This window comes from Neofelis nebulosa, chromosome 8 (assembly GCF_028018385.1).
Source record: "Neofelis nebulosa isolate mNeoNeb1 chromosome 8, mNeoNeb1.pri, whole genome shotgun sequence".
Lineage (NCBI taxonomy): Eukaryota > Metazoa > Chordata > Mammalia > Carnivora > Felidae > Neofelis > Neofelis nebulosa.
In genome coordinates, this window is record NC_080789.1 from 11,808,955 (window position 1) to 11,823,587 (window position 14,633).

Here is a 14,633-nt window from a genome sequence, read left to right on the forward strand (position 1 = left end):
CTAAAAAATAGAGTTCCTAGTTATCGCAATTTCTCATTCTTGTCAAGACCCTCTGTGCCAGTCTCCTCACTTACAGGTCCCTTCTACCAGGTACTCCTTTTTCCTCCTCGTTTTTCATGTCTTTTCTCTTGTTGCTTCCTCACAATCTGGAAACGCACTTGAGTTTTTCTTTTCTTTTCTTTTTTTTTAAAGTTTATTTATTTATTTTGACAGGGAGAGAGAGGAAGCATGAGCAGGGAAGGGGCAGAGAGAGAGGGAGAGAGAGAATCCCCAGCAGGCTCTATGCTGACAGCACGGAGCCCGACGTGGGGCTCGAACTCACGAACTGTGAGATCATGACCTGAGCCAAAGCCCAGAGTTGGATGCCTAACTGACCGAGCTACCCAGGTGCCCCTTAAGTTTTTCTTATCTTTAAGAAACAGGCACTAAATCTCTCTTGGATTCTGCACCCCCCCCCCCCCCCCGCCCCGCCAGCTTGTGTCCACTCTCTGTCTTCTCACACTGGAACTTGAGAGAGGAAGTACCACACCCCGCTGGCCCCAGCACTTCTCCACTCTGACAAAGGTTACCCTCCCTGTGTTGCTGTTTCCACAGCTCTCGCGTGTTTTCATCTTACCTAACCTCTCCCCAGTGTTGGACAATCTTGACCGCCCCTTGTGACAGCCCTTCCTTCCTGTGTGACCCTCTCTCTGCTTCTCCTGATCTCTGGCCACCCCTCCGCGCATCCGTGTTCCTCACGGTCTCACCGCTTGCTCAGCTGTTCCTCTGGATGACGGACCCATCCAGTTAAGCGCCTTGACCCGCACATTCTGGGGGAGGATCGGGACCGTCGCCTGATTGATGCTGGCCCTTTGCCCCTGGCTGCCATTTCTCCGTCTACCCAGCCACCCGGGCCCAGCGGTTCCTCTGCTCTCCTCTCTCTCTTTCTCCCTCCTTTTCTCAAGTCCATTAGCACTTTCTATGGGTTTTATCTCTTCATATTTACGGCCCCCTTTCCCCTCTTTCGTCCCTTGGCCCTGACCTCAGTTATGGCCTCTGCAGGGTTTTGCCTGCACTGTTGCTGTGACCTCTTAACCTTCACTCTTAATAGAGCCCTCCCTCTGCCTTTGACAGAGGGTCATCTTTCTAGAATGCAAATCTGATCAGACCCCCTGATTCAAAATCTTCAAAAATCTCGAAAAGGCTCCTCCGTGGCCCCAGAGGTAACTCTGCAACCCGCCAGCAGCATGCAGTGCCCTTTGTCATCGGCTTTCCACTGCCTCTGGCTTTCCTGCTACGGGGACCTCATCCGTTTCTCTACCAGGCCTTTCTGCTTCAGGCCGCCTGGCCTGTGCCAGCTGCCTGTAGTGCCTGGCAAGTCCCTACTCCCTTGTGAAAGACCAGACTGAGGCATTCCTGCCCTCCAGGGAGGATGTCTGGACTAGATTTGGTGATACTTCATTTGACTTAGGTGCTCACAGACTTGTTTTTCCCTCCTAGACACAGACAGGGCCCATGTTGCCTTTATATTCTTGAGCTTAGCCAGGTGCTTGGCCTATGGCGGCATGTCAATGTCATTCTGAGTCAAGCCCCACTTCCAGGCCGGGCTGTATTCCCAAACCTCATACTGATAGTGCTTTTCCAAATCCGAATACACGCGCCTGCTTGTTTCCTTTAAACTTGGCCACGAAGCTGGGCAGTGGTGATAGAGAACCTTGCTGTATTAGCAGCTTTATCTGTGGCATAGTGGTTTGAAGGGGCAGCCCGCGGGTCTGTCTCGCGTCGTACACATAGTTGTTGTGGGGAAGGCATTTCGTTGCCAAGCTCAATGAATTCTGCAGCATGTACGAGTTTGGCCTAGCCTTTGGCTTATGTTTACATCGATGAAAATTTCTTGGGGAAACCAGCCCATTACTTTTAAAGTGGGATGTCTGTTTTAAAGTGCTAACTAAAGCAGTCTGGTGGGAGAACATTCTGTGAGATTCCAGAAGAGCCTGAGTCTGTGTCTCTAGAGGTTATGAGTCAGTTTTCTCCTAGCTGTCTTAATTGGCCCAGTGCAAGTTCACCCCAGAGTCTTCCTGAGCTCTGCGTTGCTGAATTAGGGCACATTCCCACACTCGGATCCTGGATTTGAACGGTTTTCTAGCATGTGGCCTTCCTTTACTTTCGGGCAAGCCATTGTGGCAAGGGCAAGGTCATGATGTGGAACATGGCACCAGCAGCTGGGGGTCCTTAGAACTGGACTCCCAGCCTTTCTTCCCATGTCTTGCACGCAAGACTCCTTCCTAAAGAGATTTGCCCAATTTTTATCCAGCAATAAAAAAAATTTGAGGAGCACAAGTCAGCTCCATAGGTTGGAGATAATTGAAAAATGGAAAGGGATATCCAGAAGGCTGGAGCTTTCCTTCATGTTGACCGGGAAGCTTTGGCCCTAACGGAATGGTCTTGATAGGAAGCGAGGGGCTTCCCAAATTACGAGAGCAAGTGGGTGTGCGTTTCATCCTTTGGAGACCAGGGATGCCAATCCACTGCGGGCCCAGGAAGACAGGGGCCTTGGTGCTTCTTTTTAACGATCTGTGGGAGTTCAGGGCCCACGTAATTTCTAACCCTCCGTCTGAGAGGTTTTCCCTCACCTTCTGCATGATGCTGGAGTTGCTGCAGCCCTGAGCCCCCACGGTGACCGACTGAGAATATTTCCGAGTCCTTCTCGCTGGGCACAGCTGACCTGCCAAGCAGTTAGCCACAGGTCTCTTGTTCTTGGAGCAGAGAGGAAGTTACTTAACAGGACTTAATTATGGACAGTGGTACCTCGGGGTCAGCGGGCTCTGAGATGAGCTCCTTGGCACTGGCTTTGGGGGAAAACAGGGTTGTTCTCTGCTACTCACCTCTTAAAGGGCACAGCCGGATAGTTCCTTTTCTGCTTTTTCCCTAAACAGGAACTAGAAAAAGGTTTCCTCCCTGAGCTGCCTGTGGCTTATGACATACTAGCATTTATTCTGCCAAATAGGGTAGTTGGCGGCTTTGTCTGGGGACTTTTATGAGATGAGCTCTTTGCCTGTTCCCGGGACCTCCCTGCCTTTCATCTCTTAAACGCTCTGGTTTGCCTCAGTCCTAACGTATGCCTCTTGTCCCGCAGTTAATATTAGTGGTGTCCATTTTCACTTTCAAGAGCAGCCCAGTTTGGGTGATAAATCCTATGGTTACCCTACCTATTTGTCAGAGTGAGCCAGGGCTTCTCAAACTTGGCAACTCTTGACTTTGGGGCCGGATAATTCTCTGCTGGGGGTAGGGGGCTTGTTCTGTGCATTGTAGATGTCTAGCAGCAACCTGGCCCCTTTGTACTAAATGCCAGCGGCACCCTCCCTCTCCATTGTGACAACCAGAAACGTCCCCAGACTTTGCTACTAGATGTTCCCTGGGGGGCAAAACTGCCTGCACTTGGGAACCACCGGACTGAGCACTGCAGAGTGGTTTTATGGAGTGTCGGCTTCCATGGATCAGTAGTGCCTCCGCCTTGCCAAGGATCCAAGACTCAATGCCAAGGGATGCTGCTGGGATAGATTAGTGCTGTCTGCCGTGGGCACAGGATGGGGCATGGCAGCCTTTGGCACCCTGGATTAGTCTGTGGAGAGAGGAGGTGGAAAGTGCCGGAATACCAAGAGGTTTAGTGCATTACTCTGGCACTGGAGACCCTGGCAGTCCAGGCGGAGGGATGGGACGTGTTTGTACGCAGACATCTGGGGCCGTGGCTGTAGAAGAAGACAAGCTGCCACCGTGTCGATTGCGCGGCTGCAGCAGGTGTCCTGGGAGTTCAGGGGAAGGTGTGGCCACCCAGGCCTGGGGTGGTCGGGGAGGGACCGGGGAGGCCGGCTCCTGCGGAAAGGCTGGCAGGTGTGCGTCAACAAGTGGTTACACTGTAGCCCAGACGTGCCCGGCAGTTCTGTTTGTTTTAAGCCTCGACGTTGGGTTTAATTAAAGTTGCGGTGACTCGGTCGGTTCACCCTCCCAACCCTGGCTTCTTTTCTGCTTGGTTAATATGTTGCCGTGGCCATGAATGGGTTCTTCCTGCCTCAGGGATTGAGCCGGTCCTTGGTCCTCGGCGTTCCGTAAAGGGCCGCTGGAGGAGAGCGTGAGCCCCTTGCTGGGCAGGGGATAGCGCTGTGGGGCATGAGGGCACGTCCCGGGGCAGGAGCGGCACGCGGCCTGTTGAAGGCGCCATGGGGTTGGGAAATGGCACCCCGGGCTCCCGGCGGGACCTGGCGTTCCGGGCTCTCCCTCTGGGGGTCAGGCTGTGTGCGTGTTCTTAGGGGAGAACCGACCAGTGAAAGAATCTGACTTGAGCGCAGCTCTCTCCCCAGCGAAAGCAGAAAACCTCTCCTGTGCCGATTAGGTAGAATGCCAGGTCCCGTTCGCTTTCGGTGACTTCATGGTATTTTTTTTTTTAATTTTTTTTTTCAACGTTTTTAATTTATTTTTGGGACAGAGAGAGACAGAGCATGAATGGGGGAGGGGCAGAGAGAGAGGGAGACACAGAATCGGAAACAGGCTCCAGGCTCCGAGCCATCAGCCCAGAGCCTGACGCGGGGCTCGAACTCACGGACCGCGAGGTCGTGACCTGGCTGAAGTCGGACGCTTAACCGACTGCGCCACCCAGGCGCCCCGACTTCATGGTATTTTAATGAGCTCCCAGCGTGTCTGGGGGAGTGGCAGCGGGGTCTGCTTTCATTCCAGGCCTAAACTAATCTGAGAACTATTTAACCCTTTGCTCTGGGCTAATCCCACCTCTGCGTCTCAGCAGAAGCTGCCCAGAGAAGCGGCTGGTCCCCCAGCAGCTGCTCAGAGTGTCCAGCGGGTGTCCGGGCGCCCTCGGCGGCAGACTGACCTCCGGGCTGACCCAGGGGTGGAATTCTAGCGCTGTCTTCGTATGTGAGTGTGATCCCTGTAATTCACCGGTGAAGGGACAGGCCCAGAGATGAATGCTAACTGACTTGTCCAGTCAGCGCCAGAGACCAGGGCCTCCTGATTCTGTCCCCCCGTCCCGGTGCCTGTCCCCCAGGGGCACCATTGCCCCTCGCTCTCTGGCTGGCATTTGGAGGACTTCTGTGTGTCTGGCTGGCTGGAGGCCCTCGTTCCTTCTCCACACTCTCTCTGCCAACTGCTGCTGTTGAACTCTCTGCTTTCTGAGGCCTTTCTGAGGGAAAAAAGCGCCAAGCGGGGGGAGGCGCTGGGGAAGTGCTTCCCGGGGACGGGGAAACATGACCGTGAACACACGCACCAGGACAGGCGGCCGAGGAAACCACAGATGGGATGACTCCACTTAAGCAGGAACGTGCCGGCCAGGGGGCTCGGGCCCTGCCAGAGAAGCACTACCGTGCACGCAGAGGCCCCCGCCAGCCGCAGGGAGGTCTGGGGCCAGGCCCCGAGTGCCCACGTGTGGTTGCCTTCCCCACGGGGCATGCCCCCTGCCCGCAGGTGGTCTCTGTGCACCAGACTTGGGCCCACCTGGAAGAGGTCCCGAGAGGCAGGTGAATGAACTTGAGGAGGAGGGAGAGAGCCTAGCACAGAGCAGGGAGCCTCACTTCGCCTTAGGGCTGCGGGGCTGGTGGGAGCAGCTTTGACACAAGACGCGGCATAGGTCACCCACGCCAGCAGCCTCAGCTTTAGGAGGAACTTGTCTTGTGAGCCAGAGGTGTGGTGTGGAGAAGAGTGGCTGGGGTTGCCCTCGATTTGGGTTCCTGACTGATGGGGGACCGCTGTCGCTGAGCCTTCCTCCTCTTGTCTGCCTCTTGGCTCAACGGAAACGTACGTGGCGGGGGGTTTTGCGGGGATGAGACAAGGGGCCTGGCCTGCAATCAGTTTTTGACTTCACCGTCTCTGCCCTCCACGTCCTGCGTTCTTTCCCTCCACGCCCCCACTCTCGCTTAGCGGGGGTGATCGCCAAATGCTCGCTCCAGGGCAGGCTTCTTAATCTTCTCCGAGAGCAACTCGGGAGAGTTCAGGCTCTGGTAGCAGTGTGCATAGGAAGTGACTCGTCAAAGCCACCTTCCCAGCAGCGGCCGCAGAGCACACAGGCATGCGCGGGCAGATGCGGTCTCCGACTTGGCCCGTCTTGTCCGCGGCCCCCAGCGGGCAGCCGGAGGCCCGCGGGTCGACATGGCTTCGGCGGGGCTTCAGGAAAACGTGCACTCAGAGGTGGCTCTTTTGAGCAGCGCTGAAAGGGATCCTCTGTTGACATAAGGTGGGGACCCCAGGGGTGGGGCGTGCTGTGACAAGCGACCCTGGGTCCACCCGAGCCTGGACGGGGTGGGGGTGAGGTGCTGTCCTACAGCCCCTCGCAGGAGGCTGCTTGGTCGGGTCCCCCAGTAGGAGAGCCCGGTCCTCAGAGTGAGGCTGCTTAATTATAATGTGGTCGTGCCTATCCGTCCCATTTCTGTAAAATGTTCTTTCTAGAAGAGGAATCTGCGGTTCGTGGATCCTTTTCAAGGATTCGGCTTTATTTAGGCTTACTTTTTTGTTTGGCTTTGAATCCAACCCAGTGGGTCTGCTGGGGTTTGCTCTGGGCCATCTGCAGTGGGAGGCGAGAAGGAGGTGCCCTCCGGGAACCTGAAATTTTGAGGGTGGTCCAAAGCGTGGCTCAGTGTATCCATCACTACCCCTCTCCAGCCCACGGACAAACAACCAGAAGGCACCTGCAAAGTCTGTAATGGCCCAGGAGCTTTGTGCTTTTAGCCTCTCTGGACACGCCCCTCCTCTCGGCCTGTGAATGCCGCTTACCGGCCGTATTTCCTGTTCTGTCCAGTTCTGGCCCAGACTCCAGCAGAGTTGTGTTCCAATAGGTCAGGACTGATCGTCCGTGTGTTCAGAGGAATGGGTTGCTTTCCTTCCCCTGCCTGATTTCAGGAATGAAGCTGTCCGATGAGAACAAGACGAAATCTCTAAAACTAAAGAGTAAGAGAGCTGAAAGTGTGCCGGCGTGAAAGTCAGGATTCTCTAACTGGCTTCTGTCAAACTCCTTTGGTCTTGACCAAGGCTGTTGGCCCGGTGGCCACCTTTGCCACGAACTCTGAGGACCCTTGATGTTCTTTTGGCCAACAGGCAGCTCTGGCCGGGGCTGAGGCCGTCATTCCAGCCAGACTTGGGGACTCGATGAAGATCCGGTCCCCACCCTTTGCTGGTCCACAGACACGCTAAGCTGAAAGCCAAGGACAGAGGCCATGCCCCAGGAGCAAATTCTGGCCTAACAGTTACCAACATGCCTTTCATTTCGTTTGATGGCCCCTTCTCAAGGCGACCGGGGCCACTGGCTTCTTCGGGACGCAGCTCCACGTGTTAATAACCGCTTGCCTCCCGGCACCCGTGTTCCTGCTGTCCTCCGCCAAACCTGACGACACTCATCACGGGGGCATTTCTAAAAGCCAGGCCTGTTTGTGCTCTGATGTGGGGCCAAGTGGGTCCTGAGCTTTGTCTGGCCAAGTCCCTCTCATTCCTGGTGCCCCACTGTCCTTCCCTCCCATGCTTCCCTTCGTCCCTCCTGGACAGTGGAGCTGTGACCTGGGGCTCTAGTGGGCCTAGCCCAGCCCCCCTGCCTGTGTCTCCTTTGCCCTGAGGGGAACGTTGTTTAAGAGCAAGGCAGGCTGGCCTTCCAGCGTTTGGGACATGGTCTCTCTGAGCGTCCAGGTGGCATTTGCTGTGAGATGTCGGCACTCACGTGTGACGTTCGAATTTCCCTCCACCCTGACAGACCTGCCAGGGCTGTCTCAGCAGCCGCCCCACACTCCCAGCCCCGCCCAGGGACGAGGTGTCCCAGCGACCAGCGGTGGCTTCTGGAAGGTCTGCCCGCGCCCCGGGAGTCACCGGTGTGAGCAGCTAGGTGCCTTTCGGCTGAAAGAGGACTTGTTTGGGGCCTGGCCTGCCCTCTACCATGGTGAACGTTAAGTGCGGTCCCTGGGGCTTCTTTCTAATTATCGAAGGTGCCTGATGGGGGAGGCGCCCGTTCTCGGCCTCCCGCAACGACAGACCTGGGCCTACTTGGCGGGGGTTCGGACACAGCCGCGCCTGGGGGAGTGTGTGGGTGGAGACACTGGGCCGCAGCCAGCTGCTTTCTGGCCGAGGTTGCTGCTGACTGGCATCTTCCTGGTCTGGACCTACCCGCGTGCCTTGGCGAGACCGTTGGCACCTACCATGCTGCGTGCTTGGGAGTCCCTGGCTGCGGACGGCGAGGCGGGCGGTCTGTCAGAGGCTCCACGACACACGGGGCCTGAGGCTTAGCATCGGCCTGCCGCCCGTGTCGACGTGGAGCATCATTCTGCCTCTCTCACCTCTCTCCTTGCCTCCCAAGCACCTGCAACCCGGGTGAATGGGTCTGGCTTTGGAGAAAGTACCAGGTGGGTCTGTAAGGCCCCCGGAACCCTTCCTGAGAAAGCAGACGGCTCCTGCTCTGCAGCGTTGCTGGTGGCCGAGCGGCCTGCCCTGTTAGGAAGCGTCCACAGGGAAGAACCAGACTCCCGGAGGCCCGGCTTCGTGGCCCAGCTTGCGTGCCTTTGACAACGTAGGAGAGTTTCCGGGACTCGGTGTCCTGCCCTCTGAACGGATTTGTTTGAGCCAGATGTTCCCCGGGGCCTTCCCAGCCCCCAAGTTCTGAGCCTGAACCCACAGGTGTCTCCACGTTTCATACTTGGCGAAAGCTTTGCCCTGTGGCCCACAAGAGCCCGACACTCCACGGGGCTCTTGAGAGAACCGGCTCCGGAGTGCAGGCCTTTGCGCTTTGTTCCCGGGCGACACTCTGCAGGGTTCACACCGTGAGCCACCCTGGGGTCTGTCTGCCGTTTTCGTGACAGGCACATGCCTCGGTGGGGGAAAGTTTAGGCCTGCTTGTCACGGGTCGCCCCACACTGGTGTGCACCCGACCTGGGACTGCCCTTCGTTTTCCTTTTTCTTGGTCCATCTCCACTGCTCAAGAAGCCTGGTTGATCTGAAGACGGGTCCCGAGGGCAGGGCGTTCCTCAGGTGTGCCCCCCGAGAGCAACCGGCCCTCGGGAGCCCTTAGCTCAGTGAGCGTTTGATGAGTCAGTCCCGGCAGCGGCTGTTGGTGAAGCAGGCCCGTTCTCTTCCTTGTGTACTTCCTGTCGGGGCTGATGTCACCACTCTGCGAGCCTTGTGGCCTTTTATGGACAAGAATCGCAGCTCCTCTCAGTGAGGAAGTGAGCGATAAAGCCCCTAGCAGAAGTCTGTACCTGGGGTGAAATACCTGCGGTCAGGTTTCCCCTCCTCCCACCTGAGCTGGGCCTCCTGAGCCGGCTGGAAACACCTGTCCCGGGCTGGAGGCCTGTATCAGCTCTGAAAGGCCTCAGGGCATTTTGGGTTTCAAATAAAATCAGGAAAGGGAATGGCCTCATCAGTGAACATGTAACTTAAAACCTTTTTTGTGGTTGTTCTGTGGAGGGTGCACAGGGGAGGTGCAAAGGGCCTGGGGTTATTAAGGACAACGTTTCCAGGCATCTGTGCTGTACCACGTGCTTCAGGCACCCATGTCATTCAGTCCTTAGAGCAGCCCTGCTGGTGAGGCCCTGGCCTCCGATTCCGAGAGGTCAAGGGGCCAGGCATCTCTAGGGAGAGTACAGAGTGGAAATCAGAACGCTGTCCTCTCTCTTCTGTCAGTGCTCCAGACACACAGGTAGTGGTTGTCTAAGTGTGCTCTAAGGAGCCCTGTCTCTACCACCAAGGCAGCTCTGGTGTTTATCTCCTGTTCTTCAAGTTGGAAATTCAGGAGTTTATCTGAGAGAAAGTTGCTCTTAAAGAGTTGAAAACCACTAGAGAGAGGTTTTATAATCCCATCTCTACCCAGCCCCCACCAAGTTAGGGGCTGGGCAGGAGAGGTTAGCGGCCACAGTCAGGCTGATGCCTTCATCCCGGCAGGAAACCTGTTTCTCAGAACTGGATTGCCTCTGATGGGTGCTCTCGCCTGGTTCTGGGCAATAGGGTTCCTGTCGTCTTTCTGTCTGCCTGCCTCCTCCTGGTGTGGCAGAAGGAAGGGTGTTTTCAAATAAGCCTTCAGTCCCTATAGGCCCAAATAAGGACTTCAATCACAGCAGAGCGGCCTGAGGGTGCCTGGGTGGCTCAGTTGGTTAAGCGTCAGACTTCGGTTCAGGTCATGATCTCACGGTCTGTGAGTTCGAGCCCCGCGTCGGGCTCTGTGCTGACTGCTCAGAGCCTGGAGCCTGCTTTGGATTCTGTGCCTCCCTCCCTCTCTGCCCCTTCCTTGCTCGTGCTCTGTCTCTCAATCTCTCTCTCTCTCTCTCTCTGTCTCTCTCTCTCTCTCTCTCAAAAATAAATAAACAGTCACACAAAAACACAGCAGCCTGAATTCTGGAGTGTCTGTGTGCCACGAGGTTACCTTGTGGGGAAGGTCTTACGGAGTGGGTGTTAAGGAGGGACCCCGCTGGAATGCACGGGAGGTCTGGCCGAGTAAACTGAGTCAGGCAGAGAGCTTCCTGGTTGCTGAGAATTCTAACCATCCCCGTACCCAGAAGAGCTTCCGAGCTGAGGAACGAATCCAGAAGCACTATGAGAAGAAACACACGTAAACCAGGGACAGTGCCCGCCTTGTCCCCTGCCTCCTCCTGTGAGGCCGCAAGATAACAGACCCAAACCCACTGTAGGAACTGAAAAGACCTTTCCAGACTTACGGGGCCATGGTGTCCTTTCACTGCAGGCAGGTGGGTTTGGGGCCCCACGGGGTAGAGACCAGAGCTGAGGAGACGAGAGAGGCCTCCATCAGTTTTTCTTTGCAAAAGCATTTGCCCAAAAGAGTATTCTGGCAAAGCGAATCCAGACTTCTTTATAAAATGAGAGCATTGGAGTGTGTCCTTGCAGGCCGTGTTGACAGTGGTGCTTCAGGGATTGGGGGTGAAGGGTCGGGAGAGGAAGGCCTGGAGGCGGTGAAGTGCATGGAGGCCGCCTAGCGTTTGGGTCCGGAATCGGGAATTGAAGCGTGTTCAGGCCTCTGTGCGTGCCACCCGTGTGCGCGTCTGCGTTCGTGTTCACGTGCACCCGCGTCCGTACCTGTGTGTCCACGGGCGTGGGTGTGCACGTGCTCGCGAGTGCATGGGCCCGCACGCAGCCTGTCCGCGGCTCTGCGCGGCTGTGTGTCTGCACACGTGTGTGTTTGTGGGCTCTGCTTCACAATCAGAGGAATTCTAGCCATCCCAGGGACGGGGCCTGGGCAGCCCTGGGAAAACGGTTCCTTCTGGAAGGGATGGGGATGTTTCCTTTTATGGTAGCGTCGGCCGCTGCTGCCTTACGACTTGCCAGCCCGCGCAGGTACATTCTTGCCCACTTGTGGAGCAGTGACTGAACGTGTCCGCGGTGGGGGCTGGCCCCACAGGGATGTGAGGGGGTGGGGGTGGGGGCGCCAGGGCCTGGGATCACAGCCGGGTTTGCTCAGACCTTGCTGGTGGCCACGCTGTCCTCAGGGGGCGGGTGCCGGGGACTGCCCTGTCCTCCCCAGCCCTTAGCCCCTGCTCCCTCCCTGCCCCCCTCTGTCTTCCGGAGACCCTGCAGAGGCTCCCTGGGCCCTTGCTGCGTGGTCTTGAGGTCGGTCTTGAAGGACCTTGTTTGGTGGGAAAGTTGAGACCAGGGGCTGCTCTGAGAAGGTGCCCAGTGGTGAGCAGGGTGTGGGGTGTGTGGGTGGAGGTGCCTGGCTGAGTTCCCTTGCACCCCCACACTGTTGATGTTTGCTAGGGGGCCGGAGGGAGGGCTGTGGGGGGGGGGGCGCGCTGCCGTTTGTGTTGGGTGGGAGGCTTATTCTTGCCTCTCTCTGTCTGGATGTCCTCTTTCCCTCCCGAGCGACCCACAGACAAGGGCTGGAGACGCGTGTAAACGCATACGCGCCGAGATTGGGCACGTTGGAGGCTCTCCTTGCCAGGAGGCAGGTGACCTAGCTGATCGGTGTCTGTTGGTGTTGAACAGCTAAAGCCGTCTCCTGAGGCCGTGAACACAGTGAGCCATGAGTCACTCTCCCGTTGTCCCATCCTGCAGGGCCCTGGCCGGGCAGTGGCAGCCAGTGAGCGTGTCCTTCCAGACCACCAGCGCTGGTTTCTGTGCAGCACCACGAATTCTGATTGTGGCCGGTCCTCCTCTGAGACTCCTCAGCCAGTGCTCTTCTACTGGGGCTTGACTAGCAGTCCTCTGTTCCTCCTCATTAAGGACTCCCGCTTCGCGTGGGGAAGTAGATAGCGGCCATTTGCGGAGCTCGTCCATCCGTTACGTGTGTTATTTCTGTTTTCCACGCTAATCCTGTCAGGGAGTTAGTAGCATAGTTACTCTATGGATAAGGAAACCGAGACTTGGGATTTACAGACCTCACGGCAGCTCAAATATCAGCAAGGAGCCTGGTCCCGGATTCAGAGGATTTGACCTCAGGGAGTTGAGGGGATTACGCAGGGTGGGGTGAAAAGGGGAAAAACATGAGTTTGTCTTCTCAGCCATTGCTTAGGATTGGACACCCCGCCCTGAACCAGGTCAGCCCAGACGCCTTCCAGCATTTCTGTCAGACTTCGCTTTCAAAGCGTGGTCGGTACTGTTCCTCCCGCACACAAGGGGCGCGAGCTGGTGTATCCTTACTTGCTAAGGGAGTCACAGCTGGGGACGGTCGTAGAAAGTTCCCGACGGCCAGGCCTAGAGGCCCAGGTTGTCCCAGACGCCGGTCAGAAGCTGTGATTCTGACATGTTTGCGTTCCTTCCGAGCTGCCCTTGAACCAGCTCGCTGAGCACTCCCACGTGCCAGACCCCGCACTGCTGCCTCCGTGCACGGGTGCTCGTCTCCCCGTCACGGGAGGAGGCGGGGCTCCGGGAGCCCGCGCACGGGTCGGAGGTCCCACACACCCCGCGGCAGAGGCGGCCCTGTGCCCTAGCCTGGTCTGCCCGGCCCGCACCCAGCCGCCTCACTGATGTTGCCGGGGCTTATTTCTACGGCCCCCGCCCCAAGGGTCAGCGTAACAGGGCAGGCCTCCCCTCCGCCCTTGGTGCAGCAGACTCCTGGGGAGCTCTCTGGAGATGGGCTTTCTTGGAGGTGGTTTCCTGGGGGGGGGGGGGCGGGGGCAGGCAGTGAGGGTGGGCAGGCTGAGCTCCCGGAGTGGTGGGGGGAGGGGAGGGGCAGACGCCCAGCGACACTGGCACCCGTCCGAGTGGGGCATCGGGCGGGTGGATGCCGGCCGGTGTGCGGGGCCCTCCGCAAGGGCTGCGGCCGAGACCTTCTGCTCCTGGGGAAGGGGCAGCTCTTCAGAAGCCTGACAGGGAGGCTTTTGTATCCGGCAGAAGTTAACCTGATGTCTTCTTTGTTTCAGACCGAGAGGACCAGTCCATTCTGTGCACGTAAGTGTTTCTGCCCGGGTGGCGGGGCCTCGTGTCACCCCCTGGGTTGTCCTCGCTGTGCGGACTCCTGCCGAGACCCAGGCTGCTGAGGTCCGCTCCCAGTCGGGCCCCCGCCCTTTCCCCAAGGGATGGGCCTCCAGGCCCCAGGTTAGCCGCTCGGCAGTCCCGCGGCACAGATAAGCTTGGTTTCGGGGCCAGACGTGGACTCTCCTTCTGCTTCCTTGTACCGTGCGGGGAGGTCCGTAGCAGAGAGAAGCAGGAATCTTCTCCACAGAGCACAGTTGGGAACTGGTGGGCGCCTCCAGAGCACATTCCTTCTAGCTCTGAACGGTGGCTTTCTTTACCTGCTTTGAAGCAGACACCGGGGCTGCTCGCCCTGGCCCCCGGCACTTACTGAGGAGATAAGTAAACCCCACTGTGGGGGGAGTTGATGGTACAGAACATTCCTTCAAGTGGTTTCGAAGGGACACGTGTGAGTGCCTTTGGCCCGTGAGACAACAGCTGCCCAGAGCCGATCCTGAGACTTTGTGACAGCAAGCCTCCCAGGTGACCAGGCCGGGCAGTGGGTCCGGGCGGTCTGCCGTCGGGCCTCCCGAGGCCCATGGGAAGCGGCCGGAGTGAGGATTCCAGAACTCAGCATTTATTCGCCTGTTCCCCCTCCTGCCGCAAGGGGTTGGGTCCCTCACTGACACCTAGCGGAACGGGAGGCGGTGGCCCGGGTGCGTTCCGCTTCAAGGTTTTGGCCACGTCCCCCCTGAGAACTTTCTTGGCTCTCTTGGCAGGGGTGAGTCTGGAGCCGGCAAGACGGAGAACACCAAGAAAGTCATTCAGTACCTGGCTCACGTGGCCTCCTCACACAAGAGCAAGAAGGACCAGGTGAGCGCGGGCCTTCCTCCCTGAGGAAGAGCATCTCACGATTCGTAGTTCGGAGCGTTTGGGGGATCGAAGCAGAGGCCGGACCCTCTTTCACGGGAGGCGGCCGCTCGGCCGTGTGGGGAGCGGGTCCAGTGGTAGCCAGCCCACTTCTCCCCCGGCCTCCTAACTTTCTGAGTGGCTGTGGACACCGGAGACCCCCAGGTTTGGCGAAGCAGCGCTCCCGGCGTTTACGGCTAATTAGAGATTCCCAAACTCGGTTCTCGAGTTGTCGGAGACTTGGAGCCTCTCGGGCAGGCCAGCTTTTGAGCCCCCGCCTCTTCACCCTGCTGTTGAAATGCCTCTGGGTGGACGGTCCCCCAGTGAAGAGAGAAAGGGCAACTAGAAAGTCATCTCACTTCCCTTTTTCT

At 57.6% G+C, this 14,633-nt stretch overlaps 1 protein-coding gene across 1 annotated transcript in view; it reads left to right on the top strand.

The window, feature by feature from the left end:
• The window catches only part of MYH9 (myosin heavy chain 9), a 93,989-nt gene that overhangs the window by 37,590 nt on the left and 41,766 nt on the right, over positions 1 to 14,633 (top strand). The window contains exons 4-5 of the mRNA XM_058741414.1: positions 13,323 to 13,350; positions 14,133 to 14,226. Coding sequence (XP_058597397.1) covers positions 13,323 to 13,350; positions 14,133 to 14,226 — 122 coding nt within the window. The remainder of the gene's footprint in view (positions 1 to 13,322; positions 13,351 to 14,132; positions 14,227 to 14,633) is intronic.